Source organism: Melanotaenia boesemani, chromosome 15, assembly GCF_017639745.1.
Source record: "Melanotaenia boesemani isolate fMelBoe1 chromosome 15, fMelBoe1.pri, whole genome shotgun sequence".
NCBI lineage: Eukaryota > Metazoa > Chordata > Actinopteri > Atheriniformes > Melanotaeniidae > Melanotaenia > Melanotaenia boesemani.
This window is the reverse complement of record NC_055696.1, coordinates 31,272,029-31,294,873: the sequence shown is the minus strand read 5'-3', so window position 1 is coordinate 31,294,873 and position 22,845 is coordinate 31,272,029. Positions and strand designations below refer to the sequence as shown.

The 22,845-nt window shown below is 40.2% G+C and overlaps 1 protein-coding gene across 1 annotated transcript in view; it reads left to right on the top strand.

The window, feature by feature from the left end:
* Positions 1 to 22,845, top strand: part of LOC121654514 (glutamate receptor 1-like) — a 157,111-nt gene that overhangs the window by 82,912 nt on the left and 51,354 nt on the right. The window contains exons 4-7 of the mRNA XM_042008688.1: positions 8,013 to 8,197; positions 18,507 to 18,560; positions 19,475 to 19,633; positions 21,557 to 21,724. Coding sequence (XP_041864622.1) covers positions 8,013 to 8,197; positions 18,507 to 18,560; positions 19,475 to 19,633; positions 21,557 to 21,724 — 566 coding nt within the window. The remainder of the gene's footprint in view (positions 1 to 8,012; positions 8,198 to 18,506; positions 18,561 to 19,474; positions 19,634 to 21,556; positions 21,725 to 22,845) is intronic.

Below are 22,845 nucleotides of genomic sequence, written 5' to 3'. Positions count from 1 at the left end.
AGATCCTCCTTCCTCCCCTTTGACCTCCTGTCCTCTGTTTTTAACTGTCTGGAGAACTGAGAGAGCTTTTACGTGTTCCTCACCATTCCCTGATATTTGCTGCTGCTCTGGAAGTTACCTTTGAGCAAGGTGTTTTCTCTCCAGTGGCTGTTGAACTGGACAGCACAGAGCTCAGCCAGTCATCCTCTGATTTCAAACTCTGTACAGACGGACGGACAGACAACAGCTGCTGGCAAATAAAGCAGACAGGAGAGCCTCAGCTCGCATGAACAGACCGTGTTTAATTTAACATGAAACTCTTTTTTTCTTCCCTGTGTGGTTGACATAGCTGCAGCCGCTTGGCCAGTCTAACATCTCACTAACACACCGTTACACATGCAACATGCACACTTGCATGCACCCACACTCACACATACACGCACCAGCAAACACATTACAAGCTTTGCTAACAGTCATCCAAAACAGAGACCTCTGTTTGTTTTCTAGGTTCCTCTAATATGCTTTTGTTCTTATCTTTAGTTTGACTTTTTTCATTTTTAATAAATGTTTTTATTTATGTTTTTTTGCCCATATGGGTTGCTACAATTTCCTACCTTTATGGGTCAGTAGGACAAAACAAAGACCAAAAACAGTTTTAAAAAAATTAGATATTTTTATTTTTCTAGTTCTTTATTTAAATCTTTCCACCAGCCCTAATTGTAGTGTTAATCAGAAATGCCAAATGTGTAATTAGTAAATCATTTTACCAATTTAAATGCTAATTTAATTACATAATATCACATTTTATTTGTTATTTTCCATGAAATGGGACTTAAATGTACAACAAACATAAAACACTGATTAGGAACTTTGTGCAAAGTTACCATCCCCTTAACATGTATTACTTTATGAAAAATTCTTATTGTATGTTTTGTTTTTTTCATAGAGAGTTGTATCATGTGATCAAATTGATTTTAAAGGGTTAAAATAATAATTTTCTTTCAATAATAAAACAAAAACGGGGAAAAAAATTCCATCTTTCATGCTTTTAATGGCAGATTTTGGGAGAGGATGTTTTTGTCCTCATATAGTATGTTTGTCCCTGGTATCCAGGACTTTTAATGAAAATGAAATAAAAAAAAAAAAGCTGAAGAAAAATCATCTCATGTGGGCTAACACAAACACAATGGTGGCCAAAATTGAAGGGAAAATGACCTGAAAGGACCAAAAAAGAGACAAGGCTTAAAAAAAGACATTTACCTCTTTTGTGTTCAACATGAAAATCTGCAGTTGCCCGTTGAGAGAGAAATATGATTAATATGGAACAGTTGTTAACTTTTTGGTTCTAAGTAAATAAATGTGCAGCTCTATTATTGGATTTCTTTTTTTAAGATCCCATCATTCACATTTCCCTGCAGTGAGTTAGTGTGATAATGGCCAATAGTTTTGTTAGGTTTTTGTAGGCCTAATGTTTAATTGGATTTTGTTCGTCTTTGTCCCAAATTGACAAAGTGTTGGCAAACAAAGGAAAATAAATCCGATTTAGTGTGGTGATTGTGATGTTTTACTTTTTGTTTGGTTCCAGAAGTGATGGCCTGGTTTTATTTTATAGTTTACAAACAGAATGGAAACAATAATGCTTGTGTTCTGAGTGTATTGCTGGTATCAAACTTCCACATTCACATTTTAATCTTTTAAGAGCTGAGGTCTCCCATTTGGGGGATGTTGACAACACATAGTCCATTTTGTAGATGTTACGCATGGACCACACGGAGACACATGACAGATTAACAGACTGTATTACTGCACCAAGAATGCAAGGAACTGGTCTTACTGACTCTGCAGGAGACGGCTGGAGGGATAGGAACCAGGGAGCCAGGGAAGGAGAAGGGATGAGTCCTGTATGTGTGTAGGTTAAGTACTGATGAGGACTGAAGGCAGAACAGGGGACTATAAGGACTGGAGGACAGGTGTGACTGATTGGACTTGATATTGATGAGCAGATCAGGACCAGGTGTGGAGAATCTGAGGAGAGCTGCTGGAGGACTACCAGCCCTGGACAGGTGAGGCTGTAACAGTAGACCTCTCCTGAACCACCTGAACTAAAACCGCTGCTTCTCTTTATTAGAGCTGTCTTTCCTGAGATAACATTCAAATATTGTCCAATGATCTGACAGACGTTTAGATCTACAGCTACATCATGCCAAAGATTATTAGTTGTTTTTCTTTTTCTTTAGGCAAGCCAGATTTATTTATTTATTTATTATTTTTATTATTTTTTTTTATTATTATTATCCTATTTGAAAGACAGGGACTGCTTTGTACCAGTTAGTAACCACAGTCCTACTCAAACAAAGGTGATTTGGAGCTCCCCAAGGCTCCTTGTTGGGCCTGCTTTTGTTCAGCACCTACATGTAGAGCCCTGTGCAGGACTATTTTTTCAATCCTGCTCCCTTCCACTCCCACTAAAATTCTGACCGTTCTGACAAACCGCTCCCACTGACCCATATATAGGCCAACAAAAATAACAAAGTCTCTCATTTATTTGCTTCAGACACTGACACAGTAAGTCTAAGAGTAAGACTCTTAAAATTGTGTATCGTCTGCATAACTGTGATGCTTGATTCTAGTTATGTAATATTTGACCCAAAAGGATCATATGTTGAATAGAAGTAGATCAAGAACTGATCCCTGGGGGACTCAGAAGCCATGACCATTTGCACAGATTCATCACTGCCAATCATAATTAAATAACATTGTCCTTTTAAACAGGACATGAAGCAGTTAAAGAGTGCTCTACAAAGTCCAACCCAGTTTTCCAGCCTGTGCACAGGGATTCTGTGATCTAAAGTATTTTGACCAGGTCTGTTTCAGGGCTGTGATGAGGTCGGAACCCTGATTAAAATTAATCAAGATTTCCAGTTTTATTCAAAAAGTCATTCAGCTGGTTAAAGACAACTTGAGCTCCATCGATGAAGCTGTAACTGTAAAAACCAAGAAAACGACTCGGTTTCTCCCTTTCTTACATTTCCTCCCCCTATCATCTCCTTTGGTGTTTTGTGTTTTTACATGACACTTTCCTTCCCTCAGTTCTGCTGTGGTTTTCATCTGCTCATCTATCCATCATTTCCTTCCTTTTTGTCCTTCATGTCTCCTCTAATCACTTTTTATTGTCCCTTCTCTGTCACCTGCTTTTCTTCTGTACACATATTTTTTCCTCCTATTTTCTGTTTTAACAGTAAACAACATTCATTATGTTTATGGAAATGAGACGGAGAACTGAAAGCAGATTAGTGTCTACATTTATTATCTCCTTTGAATTTCTCTTGTTTTCTGTGTCTTTTGTTTGCCTCCTTTACTTCTATGCTCTATTTTTATCATCAATCTATAATTATTGTTCTCTCTCTCTTTCTTCCTCGGTGTTAGTATATTCGCTCTGCCAGGGTGCTTGTCTTGCTTTGCTGTATCTCTAATTGAAGGTTGTACATTATCATCAACACACTTGACGTGGTGAGCAGAGCCTCAATGGCAGCTGTAAACACTGACAGTTTATGACTGTAATGAGCTACTACCTGTCAGAGGAGATCATATATTTTGTCAGTAAGCCATGTATATACTGGTGTCTTGTTCTTCAAACAAGTCAACTCCAAATACAAACCACAAAGTTTAGTCTTCACCGGAAAACTGAATTTACCTTAGACTGTTCTCCTCCCTGAAGTGACACAGACGATTGTTTATTCATGCAGGCAATATTAACCTATAATTACTAGATGTGGGGAAAAGTAGTTTTCTAGTGTCTTTAGTGACACTTCTGCTTTCAGTGAAACCTCAGGGTTAAGGGTGCATCCCAATCTGCTGCATCCTGGATGCCATCCAAGTCCGTCTTGATGGACACAGTTTCACCAAGTAGTCTTCTACTCTAATCAAGACCTTATTTCCTAAACCCAACCAGGGAAGTGACAAAATGTAAAAATGTAAAAAATAGCAAATCATTATTATCCAAAGTTGACAGCTTCTCCCTTACCATCGACCGCTCCTTAGTCCCCCCCCCTTCAGATTTAAGACTTATCCCCCTTAAGGATTAAGAGTTTGGGTGTCATTCATCCCCACATCAACAAGATCACCTGCTCTGCCTATTTCCACCTTCGCAACATCAACCACCTCTGCCCCTCCCTCACTGTCCTCTCTGCCTCCATCCTTGTCCATAGTCTTGTTACCTCATGAATTGATCTTGTTCAGATCACTACAGCTCGTTCCCTCATATCATCCTCCTCCATCCACCTCACTGTGCCCTTTGTCTGCCTCAGCACCACGGGGAGTAGAGCTTTCAGCTGATCTGCCTCCAAACTGGAATTCTTTACCACTCGACATCAAAAGTATTGACTCTCTCTCCATCTTCAAATCCAGACTCAAGACTCATCTGTTTAAGTTTGCCTACTCACTTTTAGTCCAAAAAATGAAATAAAAGCATGCAGGATCATTTACAACTCGGAGTGAGACACAGTGTGACTCAGCTTGGCAATATTTTTTAAATGATAAAAACAGGAGCAAACTGGAGATTTAACATGAGGACCAGAGACCATTTAAAGTTCAGTTATATCAAGGTTTGTAACTGAGGGTTTAATATAACATCTATTTTCTAAAAGAGCCCAAGCACCTGAGCAAGATCTAAACCTTAAAAACCTCATGGGGTTTAAAAGACATATAGAACTAAATATCATCAGAAACAATAAAGGCCCCAGAACAGACCCTTGTGGAACACCATAAGTAAGAGATGAGGAAGAGGACCTGAATTTTGCAGCAGCTGTAGAAAATGATATGTTGAAAACCTTTCAAAGCGGATCCTGGTACACCAACCCAGTATTTCAGCCTATCAAGCATGATGTGATGGTCAAAGACCAAGGTCGAGTCCAACATCGTAACACAAAACATTCTCCAGCATCACTACACACCAGGATGTCATTGGAGACTGTAAGAAGGGCTGTTTCAGGGGAATGAGCCCTATGAAAACCAGACTAAAAATTATCCAGAATGCTGTGCTTTTTCTTTTTGAAACATCTGTAAGTTTCTTAGCAACAACCTTTTCTAAAATCATAGCAATAAATGCTATGATAGGTGTTGAGCTCATGTACCATTGTTGTCTAATTTCACCATCTGACCCCTCGTCCCTCCTATTAAAGAGGCTTCTTAAAGAAGGGATCACCAACTCCAATCTTCTTGGGCTGCTGTCCTGCAGGTTTTAAATGTTTCCCTGCTGCCACACACCTGGGTCATATGAAATGGACATCCTACAGCTTGTTGTCAAGTTGATTTGAATCAGTTGTGTTGCTGGTAGCCCCTGGAAACACTTGAAAATGAAGTTTGCTCCAATTTGGATACCTTCCCTGCTGCCACCTACAGGGTCAGTGGATAAGAACTGTTTTATTTATTTTTAATTTTTTTTTTCCACAAAATTTATTTAGTCAACATTAAAGGCTGAGGCTACACTAAAGGTGATCTTCTTGATCTGACATTTATTTAGCACTATGAGCAGAATGCATCCTCAGGATTCATTTTGGGACCACCCACATACCAAACAAATGAAATTATGATTTGCTTAAAGAGGAGATAATTAAGATTTGATCAGAAGCTGTCACAGAAGATTCATGTTGGCACCAGATGTTAAGAGGACCTGAGCTGATAACCTGAAGAAAGCATTTCTCTGTATGTGTGCTACCTCTCTGGGACCTTCTCAGGTATAAACACTGACTTTGTTGCCATTAATAGTCCTCAGAGGAGCCAGGATGTAATTTATTATTCCTGCATAGATTCAGGTTCAGTCTGCACAATAAATGGAAGTCAATTCAATTTCCTAACAAAGATAACTGTACAAGCATGTGTGTGTGTGTCACAGTGTCTTTGAAGTCTCTTTGTCAGCGTGTCTCTCGACTCTTTGAAGTCTCTGTGAATTTTGCTGAGCTGTCTTTTGAACACGGTGTGCATTGTGTGTGTATCTGTGTGTGTGTGTTCATACGCAGTAAAATGCTGATGTGATTACTCTGTGTTGACTCATAGGCTTTTCAGAAGCAGAGCAAATGGCCTGCTAGGTGATAGGAATACACTGGAAGACATTTGATGATGTGATTTTATTTATTTATTTTCCTCATTAGGAAGAAGAGCTTAAAATACCTTATTTTACAGCTGGCAAGATTTAAAAAAAAACCTTTGGAAAGCAACATCATGATCTGTTCAAAATTATTTCAGTCGGCCAAATATTTCATTTTTCTTTTCTTTTCCTCCTCATTTGTTTTCATTTTCTAAGAAATCTGATTGGTCAGGAGGTGGTGCTTTCACCTGTTTTGATCTCTCTGGAGTCTCTGGAGCAGGTTCTGTTTCCAGCATCAGTTGCCATGGTGATACACCTCAGTAATAGGAGAAACAGCTTCAAATTGCTGAACATCAGTAGCTGAACTTGAAGTTACCTTGATAAGCCGCTGATTCTGCTTCATCCCTGATCTGCAGGCTCCATGTCATGTTTCTGCTGCAGGTCTGAATGTATGAGGTCAGATTTCTCTGCCTAAATAACCTATTACAGCTCAGAGGAGGAGAAGGCAGTCTGAAAGATTAAAGAAATTTTTCTGAAACCCCCCCTTAGATATATCTTAAACAAATCAGTTTGTCAGTGATATTTATTTATTTACTTTCTTACATCAGTTCTCTCTAACTCACATATCTGGTCAAGTCCAACCTTTGGCCTAAAGTAGACATCATCTGATTCCTCTGAGAAAAAAAAAAAAAAAAAAAAAAACAGCTTGTCATTCAGACTGTGAAGCTGCAGCCTCCTCATCCTCTCCCTGGAAAAATATCTCTGGGTTAGTTATCAGTTTTCTTCCTGTGAGCAAAAGTCTGTCTATGTGTCTAAAAATCAGACTGACAACCATCAAAATGCATTCAAAAGTACACAAACCACATAGAGTGAAAATATCTCTCTGTAATATAACAGTACAACTCCTCTGTGTAGGATCTGGTGATACCTTCAAATCAGCATTAGAAATTTGCTCAAGTCAAACTTTATTACCAAAGAAAACCAAACAGAGGTTTCAGCATCATAGTTTAGCATCAGTTCCTTTGTTTTTATCTGAATATTTCTGAAAGTGTTTTTCTAATTCATGTTTTATCATCATCAGTCCATTTTATATCTGTGGAAAGTTAATCTAGATTTAAATTAATCACGTTTTAGTGTCAAGTGAAAGAAAAGGTCCATACAAAGGTCCAGTTTCTATCCCAATGCAGCTTAACTCAGTCAACTCTAAAAACACATCAATAGCTGTGTTTCCATTACAGTATTTGGCAAAATAAAAGCAATATTTCTAAGATTTCGATAAAGTGCAATTGCGATTTGCAGGTGTTTCCATTGAATCGTGTTTAGTGCATTAGCAGTTATTCTCTTAAAATCTTGTCCCGCGAGACTCCACTTTGAGAGGAATAGAGATTTCTAAATCTTTGTAAAACTCTTGCATTTCACCTTTGTTTGCTATCAGGGATGACGATTATATTTTTTTCTTTAATTATTTGTAAAAAGATTTCCGTCTCCTCCTGTTTCTACTCAGATTGCGCCATCTCTATTTGAAATGAACTGGTCACATGACCCGCTACGTCACGTCTGGGAAGCGTAAATGCGAAAAAGTGTTTCCATTACACTTTTGCGATATTCTTCTATATTGACACGTCTGAAAAACCAGCTCTTGAGAGAGCTGAAAACTTTTAAGTGATATATGAGAGTTTTTTCGAAATACAGGTGTTTCCATTACAGTTTTTATATTGATATTTAGCTTTTGCGCAATTCCAGGGGTAATGGAAAAGCACCTATAGATGCTGACGTTGCCCCCCCCCCCCAAAAAAAAAAAATTAATAAATAAATAAAAAGGAACATTTGCCATTTTCTTTGTTTCATCTGTGAAAAACAGCAAAATAAAATTGGTCTCCAAGCCTTCTTGAACATGTTCACATGCAAGCGAGAAAAATTTTAAGAGCTTCTTTCTGTCCTCGCTTAGGTCTGGCGGTGCTGCAGAGGATCCTGGACACGGCGGCAGAGCACAGCTGGCAGGTCACCTCCGTTAACTTGGACACTCTGACGGAGATGGCCTTCGTCAAGCTGCTGGCAGACCTCGACTACAAGAAGGACTTCCAGATCATTATCGACTGTGAACTAGAACGCCTCAACTCCATCCTCAACCTGGTAAAGACTGATTTATTTCTGTGGGGAAAAGTACATTACCACTCCGTTTTACAGCAGTGAAGGTGCCCAGTTTCTTTTTGGGATCAAGGAGTAGTTGTTGTCTTACCATACAAATGGCTCACAACGTGCCAGTTGAAGAGCTAAATGATGTCATGCCACATCACGCCACGCCATGATACACCATGCCACGATATGCAATGCCAAGGGTCTCATTGATTTGAAATTATGGAGCCCTTAAAAGTTACAAATTAATATAATGGCGAAACAAATGAGTAAATAAATTTTCTGTCATGTCACATCACAACACCTTAGGCCAGGTCAAGTCAGGTCATGGGTTTTCTTGTTCTGTAAACTAATGTGCGTAACCTTGGGTATTTGTGTGTGTGTTCAAATGCACACAAAATAGATGCACAAATTACAATTCTCTACAAGAGAGTCTAACAGCTTTATACTTTCTGACTGAAAACAGACTGCATATAAATGATCATTTTAGCTGGAATGTGTAGTTGTTTTTTTTTTATTTTTGGTCTCAAGCAGCTTGGGACAACTGTTAAAAACTCATCAGTCACGGGTCACGATGGATCCTTTAACTGTAAAGAGTAATTAAAATGGCTGAACAAATAAAGTCTTTATGTCACGAAATGTTCCATCACATGATCTCACAACACATTATGTCATAAATTTTACTGCATATGCAGATGGCTGAACTGAAAGGGACATTGTGTAAAATGTTCAGGTGTTTACTGGCCAAAATCGATGTCTACATGTATATATGTGCTATTATTGGTGTATTAAGACCTGTCTGACACATTCTCATAAGCGAAGAATTTTAGATTTGTTCATAAATATGACGGCTAAGCACGTAGGGTAGCGCCATGATGGTCTGCCATGTTGCCACCGACAAGGGACAAATGGCATCAACGATGCGTTTTCCCTGCGAGCCAGGGCACAATAATTGAGACTCTGGAGGAGAAACTAAACGAGAGTGGCTCACTACCCTGGCAAGTTGGAAAATCTGTTAAATTGTTATTGACAAAATAACAATTTTGCACTTCTTGTCACGTCACATCACAGGTCTTCTTCATCTAAGATGATGGATCTTTTAACTGTGAAGAGTGATGAATGTCACGTCACATCACGCCATGTAATGTTCCATCACATGATCTCACATCACATCTTGTCATAAATTTTACTGCATATGCAGGACCATGCATATGCAGCAGCACAGAAGCTGTTTTCACCGTCGCCAAGAAAGCGAAAAAAAAGGCAGCGTGACCAGACGATACAAAAACAGAGGATCAACAGCACGCTAGCTAGCATTCCCCAGGTTGAAGGAGCTGAAGAAAGAGAAAGCTCTCAAAAGCAATGTTCAAGTTACAACTTTCTCCTCGACAGTAATTCAGCAGTATTGCCTGAATGAGTGTAAAGCTATCTTTTTTGTTCGATTTTGTTTGACAGTGTTGCTTGTTACCGTGGTTACCGTGGGCAACAAAACAGTAGTTCATTTATAGTCATGGTAAATGCCGGCTTTCAGTTGCAGTAAAGTTAGACTAACAGCTGGTGGGAAGGCTTTATAACAGGGGCGTCCAGCTCCAGTCCTCAAGGGCTGGAATCCTGCAGGTTTTCAATGTGTCCCTGCTCCAACATACCCGACTTAAATTAATGAGTCATTGTGCAGAATTTAATAGGCTGGTTTATACCCCTGCTTTATAAGCTGACTTTACTGTGACAAAAGCTGATGCTGTGTCGACGACAGCTTCCCCGTCCCCAGAATTCTGACTTTTTTCTCAGAATTCTGTTTTTTATTTTTTATTTCTTCGGTGGCCTAATACTCTTCCATATTAATGCCACCGTTTAACAAACATGTTTTTAATGTACTTAGTTTTGTCATGTTTCTATCAAAGTGTAGTTAAAAAAAAAACAAAAAAAAAACTACTCTTCTGAGCTCACTTGCTCATTTGCCACCGTCTTGAGCACAATGAGTTAATGTCACTAACAATTACTGTGAGAAAACATTGCTGTTTAAAGACTTTCATTTATTGAGACCACAAAGGAAAATACATGTCCAACTCTTCATTAACACTGAAAACTGTTGTCACCGTGGTGATCCACAGTGGAGGTTGGATTAATGGAATATCCAACCAGTTTCAACGTGGTCGCATTTATACTGTGAGAAACTTGAGCATGTTTAGTTCATTTGCTGCTTAACATAAAACATGACTTGCGTATAAACTTATTTAACTGTCCTCCCGGTTGCACATTAACAACGTTTTTGTTGTTCTTGTTCTTGTGGAATGAATGAACAAGAATTAAACAAATGAACAGGACCTTTTTTAAAAAGTTTAATGTATTTGTGTACTCCTGTTTTTGCTTGTCATCATCTTTTAAACTTTTCCAGATCATTCTTTAGCATTCTTTTCTCAGGAGTGCAGACAAACACGAAGATGGACGGGACATAGGCTGGGGACAATGGGATTGTCTTTCATCTAGGGGAAAAATTAGCCTCAAGCATGTGAAACAAAAATTTCGATAAACTTACCACGGACAAAGTGCTTGCAACACAGCTGAGAGCTCTGTGACAGTTTCCAGTAATCTGGTTTGACGACAGCAACACATTTAACCGTCGTTCAGGGTCACAACACGGATGTACCGTTATTTATTTATTTATTTTTCTTTAGCCAGCTGCTGACGTGAGTCCCGTATCAGCTGGCTTGTTTATTTTCTTGTCACCCATGAACGTCACCGACATGCAAGTCACGTGATTAGTGACGAAAGCTGAGAATGGTCCATATGTTAGAATGCGACACACAATTCCAACGTTAGATGGTTGAAAGTAGCTTTTCATTCTGAATACAGCTGTGCATGACAGATACTGTAATAATCACACATATTGTTTTTTATGTAAATGTAGACCAAAAGTTCTGCTTTTACTACATTAAATACTGATCCACATTCAGACACAACCTTTGCCCTCTAATTAGTTTAGTTTGCTGAATCTGCTGACTCAAAGACAAATAATCCTGTCAGTGTGAATAGATCAATACCGCACTGACAATGATTACAGGAGAAGAGGAGTTAATATGCAGCATGATTAGGCAGCACAGAATGTAATAACCAGATGAGACAAAGATTAACTACATCACATGCATTAAATGTGATGAGCTTCTTTTGAAAAATTATTAAGCCATAACAAGTGGAAAAACAAGCAACCTGTCTGCTGAGGCATCGCTGTGTGCATGAATAACGTTGCCCGTGCAACACAACGTTTCCTGGTCTTAATTTCAACCTTGTTTTTGTCTCTCCATCCTCTCTGCTCCCGTTGGGAAGCTGCTGTTGTCTGCCAGCTGCTAAGAGCCCATTAGAGCCAGTTCCAGTTTGACAGAACTGTCTGAACTAACAGCCGCCCTTTAAAGCTGCATCACAACAGATACACAAAGTCTGCCTCTGAAGGAAGACGCCTTCCTGTCAGGCAGACACAGATGTGGAGAGGGGAGTATATGCTTACTTTTAGACTGTTTAAATTGCTTTAGTGAGAACAGTTCATCTGCTCTCAGGTCCCTGTGGAACATGAAGCTGGAGATTGGGAGAGTTTTTCAGGTGACTTTGGACTGCTGGTTCTGGTTTGATGTTCAGGTTCTGGCATCATTTTTTTCTTGCTCTGCTGCAGAGTTTGTGAGCTCAGTATGACCCACCTGGGCTTCAGGTCAGGCAGGTGGCTGAGATGCATTATGGGTAATGGAGGTGTCAGATTTTAAGAACAGAAGGAGCATGGAAATAAGAACTCTGGATACTTTCTGAAAGAAGAAATGCTGAAAAGTGACATAGTAGTTTGTTTATAATAATCCTGGACATTCACAGCCTTGTTTCTGAAGTTGCAGTAGCTTCTGAAAACAAGATATGATGTTGCTTTCAGATTAGTATCTGTAGAAAATGTGTTTGTGGTCTGAATGAGCTCAATGGATGGCCATGTGTCAGGGTCATTTCTGATATTTGGAGGTGGAAACACACTTTCCTCTGATTGGTTCACGTTAGCTGCATTAATTTAAAAGAAGTTAAAGATGTACCACAGAACTTTTGACTTCTCTAATTTCTTCCCTGGTTCTTTTTCTCTTTCTTATCCTCTCTCCCTCTGATAATGTCTTTTTGTGTTTCTTTGCTGAATCAGCCATGATGAACATTGAAAATAGCTGGTGTGTACATTTCTACTTGCTAGCATGTGATCTGATGTGTAAAGGGAAATTCAGCTGCAGCATCACTTGGCGTCCTGCAAGATTAAGTTATAAAATGCGGTTTCTCAGCCTCAGGACGTTGCTGCATGTTTAACAGAAATGCTCTTCATAGATGCCACTGTACCATCACGCACATCTGGAACGCAGAGGTTTAAAAAACGAAACATCTTTAAAAACCTTGTTAATAAAATATTTTTTAATGGAGCTGTTGTTCCTTTATTTTGATGTTCAAACAGGAAACCGTGTAAATGTGTTGGTGATTACGATTTCATGTGAGTTGGATAATACTTTGATCCTCAAACAGAGCTTATATTTATGTGGTAATAACCTTGAGGAAAATCAAAAAGATAACAACATAAAAAAAAACTAAATCAAGTGAGAAGTTGTTGGTAGCAGAGAAAGGTGTGGTTGAAATCTATAGATTCAGGCACATGGACATCCAGCATGCAGGAACATGTCCAGGAACAATGAGTTGTTAACAAGGAAAATGACTCTTCATTTTCATGACCTTGTTTGTTGTTTCTGTCTGCTGTCTGTAGTCTCTGTCTGTTGTCTCTGTAGTCTCTGTCTGCTGTTTGTAGTCTCTGTCTGCTGTCTATAGTCTCTGTCTGCTGTCTGTAGACTCTGTCTGTTGTCTCTGTAGTCTCTGTCTGCTCTCTGTAGTCTCTGTCTGCTGTCTATAGTCTCTGTCTGCTGTCTGTAGTCTCTGTCTGTTGTCTCTGTAGTCTCTGTCTGCTGTCTGTAGTCTCTATCTATTGTCTCTGCTGTCTCTGTCTGTTGTCTGTAGTTTCCGCTGTCTCTAGTATTTGTCTGCTGTCTGTAGTCTCTGTCTGTTGTCTCCGTAGTCTCTGTCTGCTGTCTGTAGTCTCTGTCTGTAGTCTCTGTAGTTTCTGTCTGCTGTCTGTAGTCTCTGTCTGTTGTCTTTGTAGTCTCTGTCTGTTGTCTTTGTAGTCTCTGTCTGTTGTCGGTAGTCTCTGTCTGCTGTCTATAGTCTCTGTCTGTAGTCTCTGTAGTCTCTATCTGCTGTCTATAGTCTCTGTCTTTAGTCTCTGTAGTCTCTGTCTGCTGTCTGTAGTCTCTGTCTGCTGTCTGCAGCCTCTATCTGTAGTCTCTGTCTGCTGTCTGCAGTCTCTGTCTGCTGTCTGTAGTCTTTGTCTGCAGTCTCTGTCTGCAGTCTCTGTCTGCTGTCTGTAGTCTCTATCTGTAGTCTCTGTCTGCTGTCTGTAGTCTCTGTCTGTAGTCTCTGTCTGCTGTCTGTAGTCTCTGTCTGTTGACTCGGTCCGCTGTCTGTAATCTCTGTCTGTTGTCTCTGTCTGTTGACTCTGTAGTCTCTGTCTGCTATCTGCAGCCTCTATCTGTAGTCTCTGTCTGCTGTCTGTAGTCTCTGTCTGCTGTCTGTAGTCTTTGACTGCAGTCTGTGTCTGCTGTCTGTAGTCTATATCTGAAGTCTCTGTTTGCTGTCTCTAGTCTCTGTCTGTAGTCTCTGTCTTCTGTCTGTAGTCTCTGTCTGTTGATTTGGTCTGCTGTCTGTAGTCTCTGTCCGCTGTCTGTAATCTCTGTCTGTTGTCGCTGTCTGTTGACTCCGTAGTCTCTGTCTGCTGTCTAAAGTCTCTGTCTGTAGTCTCTGCAGTCTCTATCTGCTGTCTATAGTCTCTGTCTGTAGTCTCTGTAGTCTCTGTCTGTTGTCTGTAGTCTCTGTCTGCTGTCTGCAGCCTCTATCTGTAGTCTCTGTCTGCTGTCTGTAGTCTCTATCTGTAGTCTCTGTCTGCTGTCTGTAGTCTCTGTCTGCTGTCTGTAGTCTATATCTGTAGTCTCTATTTGCTGTCTGTAGTCTCTGTCTGTAGTCTCTGTCTGCTGTCTGTAGTCTCTGTCTGTTGACTCGGTCTGCTGTCTGTAGTCTCTGTCCGCTGTCTGTAATCTCTGTCTGTAGTCTCTGTCTGTTGACTCGGTCTGCTGTCTGTAGTCTCTGTCTGCTGTCTGTAATCTCTGTCTGTAGTCTCTGTCTGTAGTCTCTGTCTGTAGTCTCTGTCTGTTGACTCGGTCTGCTGTCTGTAATCTCTGTCTGTAGTCTCTGTCTGTTGACTCGGTCTGCTGTCTGTAATCTCTGTCTGCTACTATCTCCAGTCAACACCAGATCCACGTTGTTACTGCTGAGTGTGTATGCAGATGCAGATTTCTGGCTGCAGATCTATAAGCAGCATCCGTTTGTTTCATCACCTGTCCATGCATGTATAAAATGATCATGTTAGACCAACACCCAAACCTCATGTACTATGTGTGTCCTTAGTGTCTGCTCCAGGTTCACAGCTGCTTTTTTGTTTTGTTTGCTCTGCTGTTGCAGCTGTTTTCAGTGTTTTCATTCTAACAGAGCACTTTGACTTCAGCATCACCGATTGTTGACTGGAAACAGAGTGACAGCTTGAAAAGATTACACACATTATAGTGAAAAAGGTGAATTGTAAAATCTTTGTGTTTACAGAAAGAACCAGAGAGACAGAAGCAGGAATAGTTTCTTTTCTTTTTTTGTTAGATTTTTGAGGAAAAAAATTTCTCGGTGTGGATTTTGACCAAAAAGCAAATGTCATTCAGGGAACTCGTCTTTCTGCTGAACTCCAGCTGGCTGACAGCAACCGGAGTATCAGGTGTTGTTCTGATCTGTGAAATTAAGCTCAGTAGTTTCCGCTGTCTCTAGTATTTGTCTGCTGTCTGAAGTCTCTGTCTGTTGTCTCCGTAGTCTCTGTCTGCTGTCTGTAGTCTCTATCTGTTGTCTTTGTAGTCTCTGTCTGCTGTCTGTAGTCTCTGTCTGTAGTCTCTGTCTGCTGTCTGTAGTCCCTGTCGGTCGACTCGGTCCGCTGTCTGTAATCTCTGTCTGTTGTCTCTGTCTGTTGACTCTGTAGTCTCTGTCTGCTATCTGCAGCCTCTATCTGTAGTCTATGTCTGCTGTCTGCAGTCTCTGTCTGCTGTCTGTAGTCTTTGTCTGCAGTCTGTGTCTGCTGTCTGTAGTCTATATCTGAAGTCTCTGTTTGCTGTCTCTAGTCTCTGTCTGTAGTCTCTGTCTTCTGTCTGTAGTCTCTGTCTGTTGACTTGGTCTGCTGTCTGTAGTCTCTGTCCGCTGTCTGTAATCTCTGTCTGTTGTCGCTGTCTGTTGACTCTGTAGTCTCTGTCTGCTGTCTAAAGTCTCTGTCTGTAGTCTCTGCAGTCTCTATCTGCTGTCTATACACTCTGTCTGTAGTCTCTGTAGTCTCTGTGTGCTGCCCGTAGTCTCTGTCTGCTGTCTGCAGCCTCTATCTGTAGTCTCTGTCTGCTGTCTGTAGTCTCTGTCTGCTGTCTGCAGCCTCTATCTGTAGTCTCTGTCTGCTGTCTGTAGTCTTTGTCTGCAGTCTCTGTCTGCTGTCTATAGTCTATATCTGTAGTCTCTATTTGCTGTCTGTAGTCTCTGTCTGTAGTCTCTGTCTGCTGTCTGTAGTCTCTGTCTGTTGACTCGGTCTGCTGTCTGTAGTCTCTGTCCGCTGTCTGTAATCTCTGTCTGTAGTCTCTGTCTGTTGACTCGGTCTGCTGTCTGTAGTCTCTGTCCGCTGTCTGTAATCTCTGTCTGTAGTCTCTGTCTGTAGTCTCTGTCTGTTGACTTGGTCTGCTGTCTGTAGTCTCTGTCCGCTGTCTGTAATCTCTGTCTGTAGTCTCTGTCTGTAGTCTCTGTCTGTTGACTCGGTCTGCTGTCTGTAGTCTCTGTCTGCTGTCTGTAATCTCTGTCCGTAGTCTCTGTCTGCAGTCTCTGTCTGTTGACTCGGTCTGCTGTCTGTAATCTCTGTCTGCTACTATCTTCAGTCAACACCAGATCCACGTTGTTCCTGGTGAGTGTGTATGCAGATGCAGATTTCTGGCTGCAGATCTATAAGCAGCATCCGTTTGCTTCATCACCTGTCCATGCATGTATAAAATGATCATGTTAGACCAACACCCAAACCTCATGTACTATGTGTGTCCTTAGTGTCTGCTCCAGGTTCACAGCTGCTTTTTTGTTTTGTTTGCTCTGCTGTTGCAGCTGTTTTCAGTGTTTTCATTCTAACAGATCACTTTGACTTCAGCATCATCGATCGTTGACTGGAAACAGAGTGGCAGCTTGAAAAGATTACACACATTATAGTGAAAAAGGTGAATTGTAAAATCTTTGTGTTTACAGAAAGAACCAGAGAGACAGAAGCAGGAATAGTTTCTTTTCTTTTTTTGTTAGATTTTTGAGGAAAAAAATTTCTCGGTGTGGATTTTGACCAAAAAGCAAATGTCATTCAGGGAACTCGTCTTTCTGCTGAACTCCAGCTGGCTGACAGCAACTGGAGTATCAGGTGTTGTTCTGATCTGTGAAATTAAGCTGTTGGCTTCAACCGTTGAGCTTTCACTTCCCTGACATTATCAGGTGGTGTACGACTCCACTACACTTTGCTTCATTTAGGTTTTTGTGAGGTAAGTCTCAGGTGGTGCTTCAGCTTAGCTGCATAATGATGATGATGATGTGAGGTGACAGGTTGATGAATCGTGTGCTTACACTGTTGGTAAACATTACTGGATAGGGCTATATCTGATTTAGTATCTTCTGAAAATAAGCAGAATTACAGCAAACAAGACAAAAGTTACCCAAGAATCATTAATCAGTCTAAAAAAGTTAGTCAAATAACTTTTAAAGTCAACTTCAGGGGTACAGTTGGACAATACATGCAGCCAGTGGAGTTCACCCTCTAGAAAAAAAGTATTTTAACAAACCATCTTACCACTTAATATTTGAGATATTTAGTCCCAGAAATGTCCTCTTTTTGAGAGCTAAAAAATACATCCATCCGGACTACCACTGGTATGTAAATAATAGTAATATTAAAAGAAATACACCTCAAGCTTACATGTCAAATGTAAAATAACTTGTACAACAAAGTAAATGTAAAACTGTGATGATACATGAAATTTCCACTTTATAAAAATAAATTTATTTTAAGTTTATATAAAAAGACTCTTACAGTGTATTTTCAAATTTATTATAATTTCACTAAAATGTTTTTTTTAATCCCTTTAATCCCTTAACCCCTGTCATATGGATAAGTTCAGGATGAACTTCCAACTGGGATCAATAAAGAATATCTTAAATAAATGTTTTAATGGTGATCTTGTTTTATTACATCATTCACTGACTAAATACAAGAATCTTTCATTAAACTGCAGAATAAATAAATAATGATGACAATCTTAAACAAATGAATTTTTTTCTTCCAGTTTTCAACCACATTTAAAGGTAATTTAATTATTTTATATGCTAACATCTATCATTAAATATTAAAAATCTGAAATAAAACAATCTCATGTAAATGAGAGTATTAACTGTATTATTATTATTATTATTATTATTATTATTATTATTATATTATTTATTATTATTAATTTCTACCATAATTCTTTGTTTTGTTTTTTTCTTTTACTTCACAGTATTTTTCTGGCGCCCATGCTGCTGGAATGGTTTTGCTATTTTTTACAGTGTAGAGTTAAAGTCTGATGGAAGTGAAACTGCAGGCAGAGGCAGAGAAGGAAGCGTTTGACAGAGGAGCGAGAGGAAGAGGAGGGAGTTTCAAGCAGCTTCCTTCTCCAGAAGCAATCAGTGCTGTCAAGCAGCTGCGTTAGTCAATGTTCACCAACTGATGCTCATTAAAAGCTGGACCTGAGAAGGAGACGGCAGCCAACACCTGCTTCTTTCTCCTCCTCCATCCTCCTCTTTAAAACCTCATCTCCTCTTCTTATTTTCTCTCCATCTTCCTTCCCCGTCTTTCTCCTCTCATTGCCTCTTCCTCCGGTTCTCTTCCTTCCTGTCGTCTGTCAGTTGACATAAATCTGAGAACACTTTCGCTTTCTTACCAACTCTTTCTGATGGCGACGATGAGCAATTAATTCCTCAAAGAGGAGCTGAATCTTCCAATTAGTAACTCTTTGAGAGGACACACACACACACACACACACACAGATGAGTGTGATGAATGTTTTTATCATCAGCAACATCAGAAAAATGTAATTAGCATATCATTTATTTTGACTTTCGTTCCCAGATTGCTGCTCAGAAGAGAAACTTGAAGAACTATCATTACATCCTGGCCAATCTGGTGAGTAAAAGCTGAGTTCTGTCTTGTCCACACTCATGCACATCAGAAATGCTAAAGAAAGCTCAAAACAGTACAGTCAACATTAAAAGCGTCAGATTTAATCACTGTGACAGCAGTGAAGTGAAACATGTCAGTTCAGTCAATGTGTGGAGCAACAGAACATATTTCTGTCATTGACCTTTGATTTTGTTACACGCTGCACCTTTAAGCAGGTTGGAAAGGGATTTAAAGATGAATGAATTTTTACTGTATGAATGATTTACTGATGGTACGTTTTCTCTTTATGTTCAGTGTCCTGACATATCAAGACTTTTAACACCACCAAAGCTCCATCCCAGTAATATTTAATATACAGAAAATATGTCATGTTTTATATGTTTTTTTAAATTCATAATTTAACTAATTAAAGTGGCATTTAAAGGGTTAAAAGTCTTAAAATAATTGTATCTTTAGTACTGTAGTTTTGAGCCTGTCTGAAAGTGTTCAAGTTATTAAAAGAGAAAAAGCTGAAAAAACTGCTGATTTATGAGGATTTTATCACAGTTCAGAGTTAGTTTCTGACACTACATAAAAAAGACAAATGAAATCAAATCAGTTGTTGCAAATCTTTCACATATGCAAGCATGCAATCACTACCAAAAGGGGGAGTTGTGAAGTGTGGTTTTTCAGCCTCGGAACGCTGCAGGGCAACAATGCCTCCATGCATGTACATGAATGTCAGTGTGGCATCAAAACTAGTCAGAGACGCATATTATTAACCAGAAAGTTCCATAGTGCTGCTTTAACGGCATCTTTCTGGGACTGTAATGAACACAGCGAATTCAGGCCATGTCTAGTACTGGAGGGAAACAGTGAAACAGGAAGATCAGTCAGTGAAGCGTGTGTGTGTGTGTGTGTGTGTGTGTGTGTGTCAGGGCTTCATGGACCTGAATATCACAGAGTTTCAGAAACTTGGACCGAATGTGACGGGCTTCCAGCTGATCAACCAGTCCGATCCAGCTGTGATGAAGATCAACCAGGACTGGCAGGACTTTGACAGCAAAGACCTCAAACTGACCCGCAAGAAGCTCAAGGTACACACACACACTCTCACATACCCACACACACACACACACACACACACATGCATCCTGCTGCTCCTGGTAAAATTCAGTGCAATTATGAATAAAAATGTTACACAGGCATGAAACAGATTTTTCTCCAGAAAACAAAACTCGACTCCTGATGAATCATTTGCAGTTTCAGAGTCCGTAACCACCTGAGCTCCACTGCAGTGACTTATATAAGAATAAATGGTGTAGTAACAGATCCATAATGTAGAGCCCAAATGAAACGAGGATCCAAATTACCCGTCTGCTTTCCCTTAAGAGTTAAACTCATAAGATCTCTGAGGCGTCCCGTTGTTGTGACTCCTATGAAAGTTTACAGGACAATCGTTGTGTAAATCATGTGGTATAATGAGAAAATATGTAGGTTAAACACAGGAGCGGCGCTGTGATCAGCTGATGTCAGAGAACGTTACAGCACAAAAGCCACCAATCAGCATCGCCTGCAGGCGACGACTCATCTGAAAGATGTTAATGAGAAAATGAAAATACTGACAATGACTCAGCCCTGCAAATCACTAACAATAACAACAGATCACACAGCTGCAGGAGGGTGAATGTGACTGGGATACAGAGCAAATCTCTGGATCCAGCCCTCAGTTCTTCATCCATTTCCAAGAAATAGTTTCCCTGATTTCTGAAAAATCCAGTACGAGCCAAAAACAGTTTGTTTCAGGAATAGTTCTCCAGGATTCTCAAAGGACTTTCCAAAGCTCTTCTTTGTTCTGTTCTCCATCTAGATGATCCCATACTGCTTCAGTAATGTTGAGGTCCAGGTTTTGGGGAGGATCCATTCCTCCATAAGACCTGTTTCCACTGATCTTCAGTCTAGTTCTTGGGTCATGTGACCTACCTTAGCCTTTTCTCCCTGTTTCCCTTCTTTAAGAATGGCTTCTTGACAGCGACGTTTCCATGGAGACCATTTCTTCGGCCAACAGCAATGGATGAACTGAAGGTCCATAAGCATCTCTTAGGTCCTGGTTCAGGTCTTTGCTGGATTTCAGATCCTGTTCATCTGCTGTAGATAATTTTTAGTCCTGACTCTTCTTCTTTTGTCCTCCACATGTCCAGTTTCTGCCTCCATGCTGAAATATGCCAGGTTTCCAGCTAACAGCTGTTTGGAATCACCTTGTTGCTCCTAAAATCCTGTTTTCTGTCAGAGTGTCTGATCTTTGCTGGTTTTCACACATGAAACTAAAAAAATGGCAAAAAAAATGTGTCTTAGTGACAAAGTGACTAAAGATCCAGTTTAAACCGTCGGGTTCATCCCTTGAGTCTTTTTTCTGAGAGAATAATTCATAGGTCAGAATTAAGCTCATCTGAAAATGGTTCAGCACCAGGACTCGACTGGAAATTAGAAAAATGCAGAAAATGTCCAAAGAATAAATTTGAAAGCCCTTTAGAAGTATGGAGAAGAGCCAGATCGTCTTACAATCGTTTAGATATAAAGAACTGAGGAACAATGGATGAGGAACAATAACGTGTTAGAGTTCAGATTTATTTCCCCCCTTCAGAATGTTAATAATCAAACTGTCAAATTAAAGAGCAGAAAACTGAACTCATAGAGATGGTTGGGGAAAGTCTCAGTAATTGGGGATTAATATATTAAAAAAATTTAACAACTTTTCCACTTTGACACATTTAGATCTGGAGCCGCTTATTACTGAGGAGTTTCCGAAAAGTTGGTCAAGTTGATATTGGTTACTATGTTAAATTTCTCTTCCCAATAAACATGAAACAAAAATCATTTTAGGGCTCATGCGCTTTTTATGCAAAATGAAAAATCTGAATAACATATGATGGAAATTACAAATAAAACTTTTGTTCTTTAAAGCTCTTCGGTTGGTTTTGTTTGATGGATTTTGACCACCGTCTCCTCTAACCATGCAGTACACAGGAGCTCTGACCTACGATGGCGTCAACGTCATGGCGAGGGCTTTCCAGAACCTGCGGCGCCAGCGGATCGACATCTCTCGCCGTGGCAACGCAGGGGAGTGTCTGGCCAACCCGCCTGCTCCTTGGGGACAAGGCATCGACATCCAGAGAGCCCTGCAGCAGGTACACAAACACCTGGATGAAAACTCTGGTCCTCAATCAGCCTATGTTTAGGGTTTGTTTGAGCATCGACTATGATGGCAACATTAGTTCAACTCTGTCTAAAATTATGGTAAATGGTCCGTATTTATATAGCGCTTTACTGTACCTGGGATGATACCCAAAGCGCTTTACATTATACATCACATTCACACACTGATGGCGGAAGCTGCCATGCAAGGCGTTCAACCATGACCCATCAGGAGCAATTAGGGGTTTGGTGTCTTGCCCAAGGTCACCGCGACATGAACTCGACTTGGCCGAGGATCGAACCGGCAGCCCTTGGGTTACAAGACGACCGCTCTACCTTGCTGAGCCACGCTGCCACGCATAAATGTATGAAAGAAATCATTTTCACTGTCTTCACTGATCAACCTTTTTGTATTTAGAAAATATAAAGAAATCAAGAATGTGCAGGACTGTTCATGAGACAAAGTAAGAAAAACGTTTCTATACAAAGATCAGCAGCGTGGAAGATTCTCCAATCAGCAGATTAACTGGTGACCGGTTAGGGTGTCAGGATTGGGTATAAAACCATCATCTACCAAAAGTCTTTCCAACAAGGACAGGTCATGGTTCACCACTTTGGTCCAAACTCCATCAACAAATATTTCTCAATTACAGATTGTAAAGAACTTTGGTCTTTCAGCATCTAGAGTTTAAAAAAGCTTTTATTGGTCAACATGTGAGTAGAAAAGCATGTATGAGATGAGTCCATGTTTCAGCTGATTTTGGGAAAAACTGACGTCTGCGTGTGAAAGATAAGAAAAATCTTCCAGGCTGTTATCAAAGAAAGCTGTGATGGTATAGACAGCAGTGTCCATGGAGGACTTGGAGGATCTGTGTGAAGGTGCCACTGATGCAGAGGTGGATGCTGGAGTTTTGGAGAGACATGCTGCCATCAACATGGCATCCTTTCCCAGGATGTCAGTGGTTATTTCAGCAGGATGATGTCAGAGCTCTTTCTGAATGACTTCCACCATCACAATGTCTTGCTTCTCCTCTGAAACCATGCTGCTGTGCTGGATGTCGTTGCTGGAATTTAAGTGTCATGATGGTCTGCACACAGAGATTCCTCCTCGTTC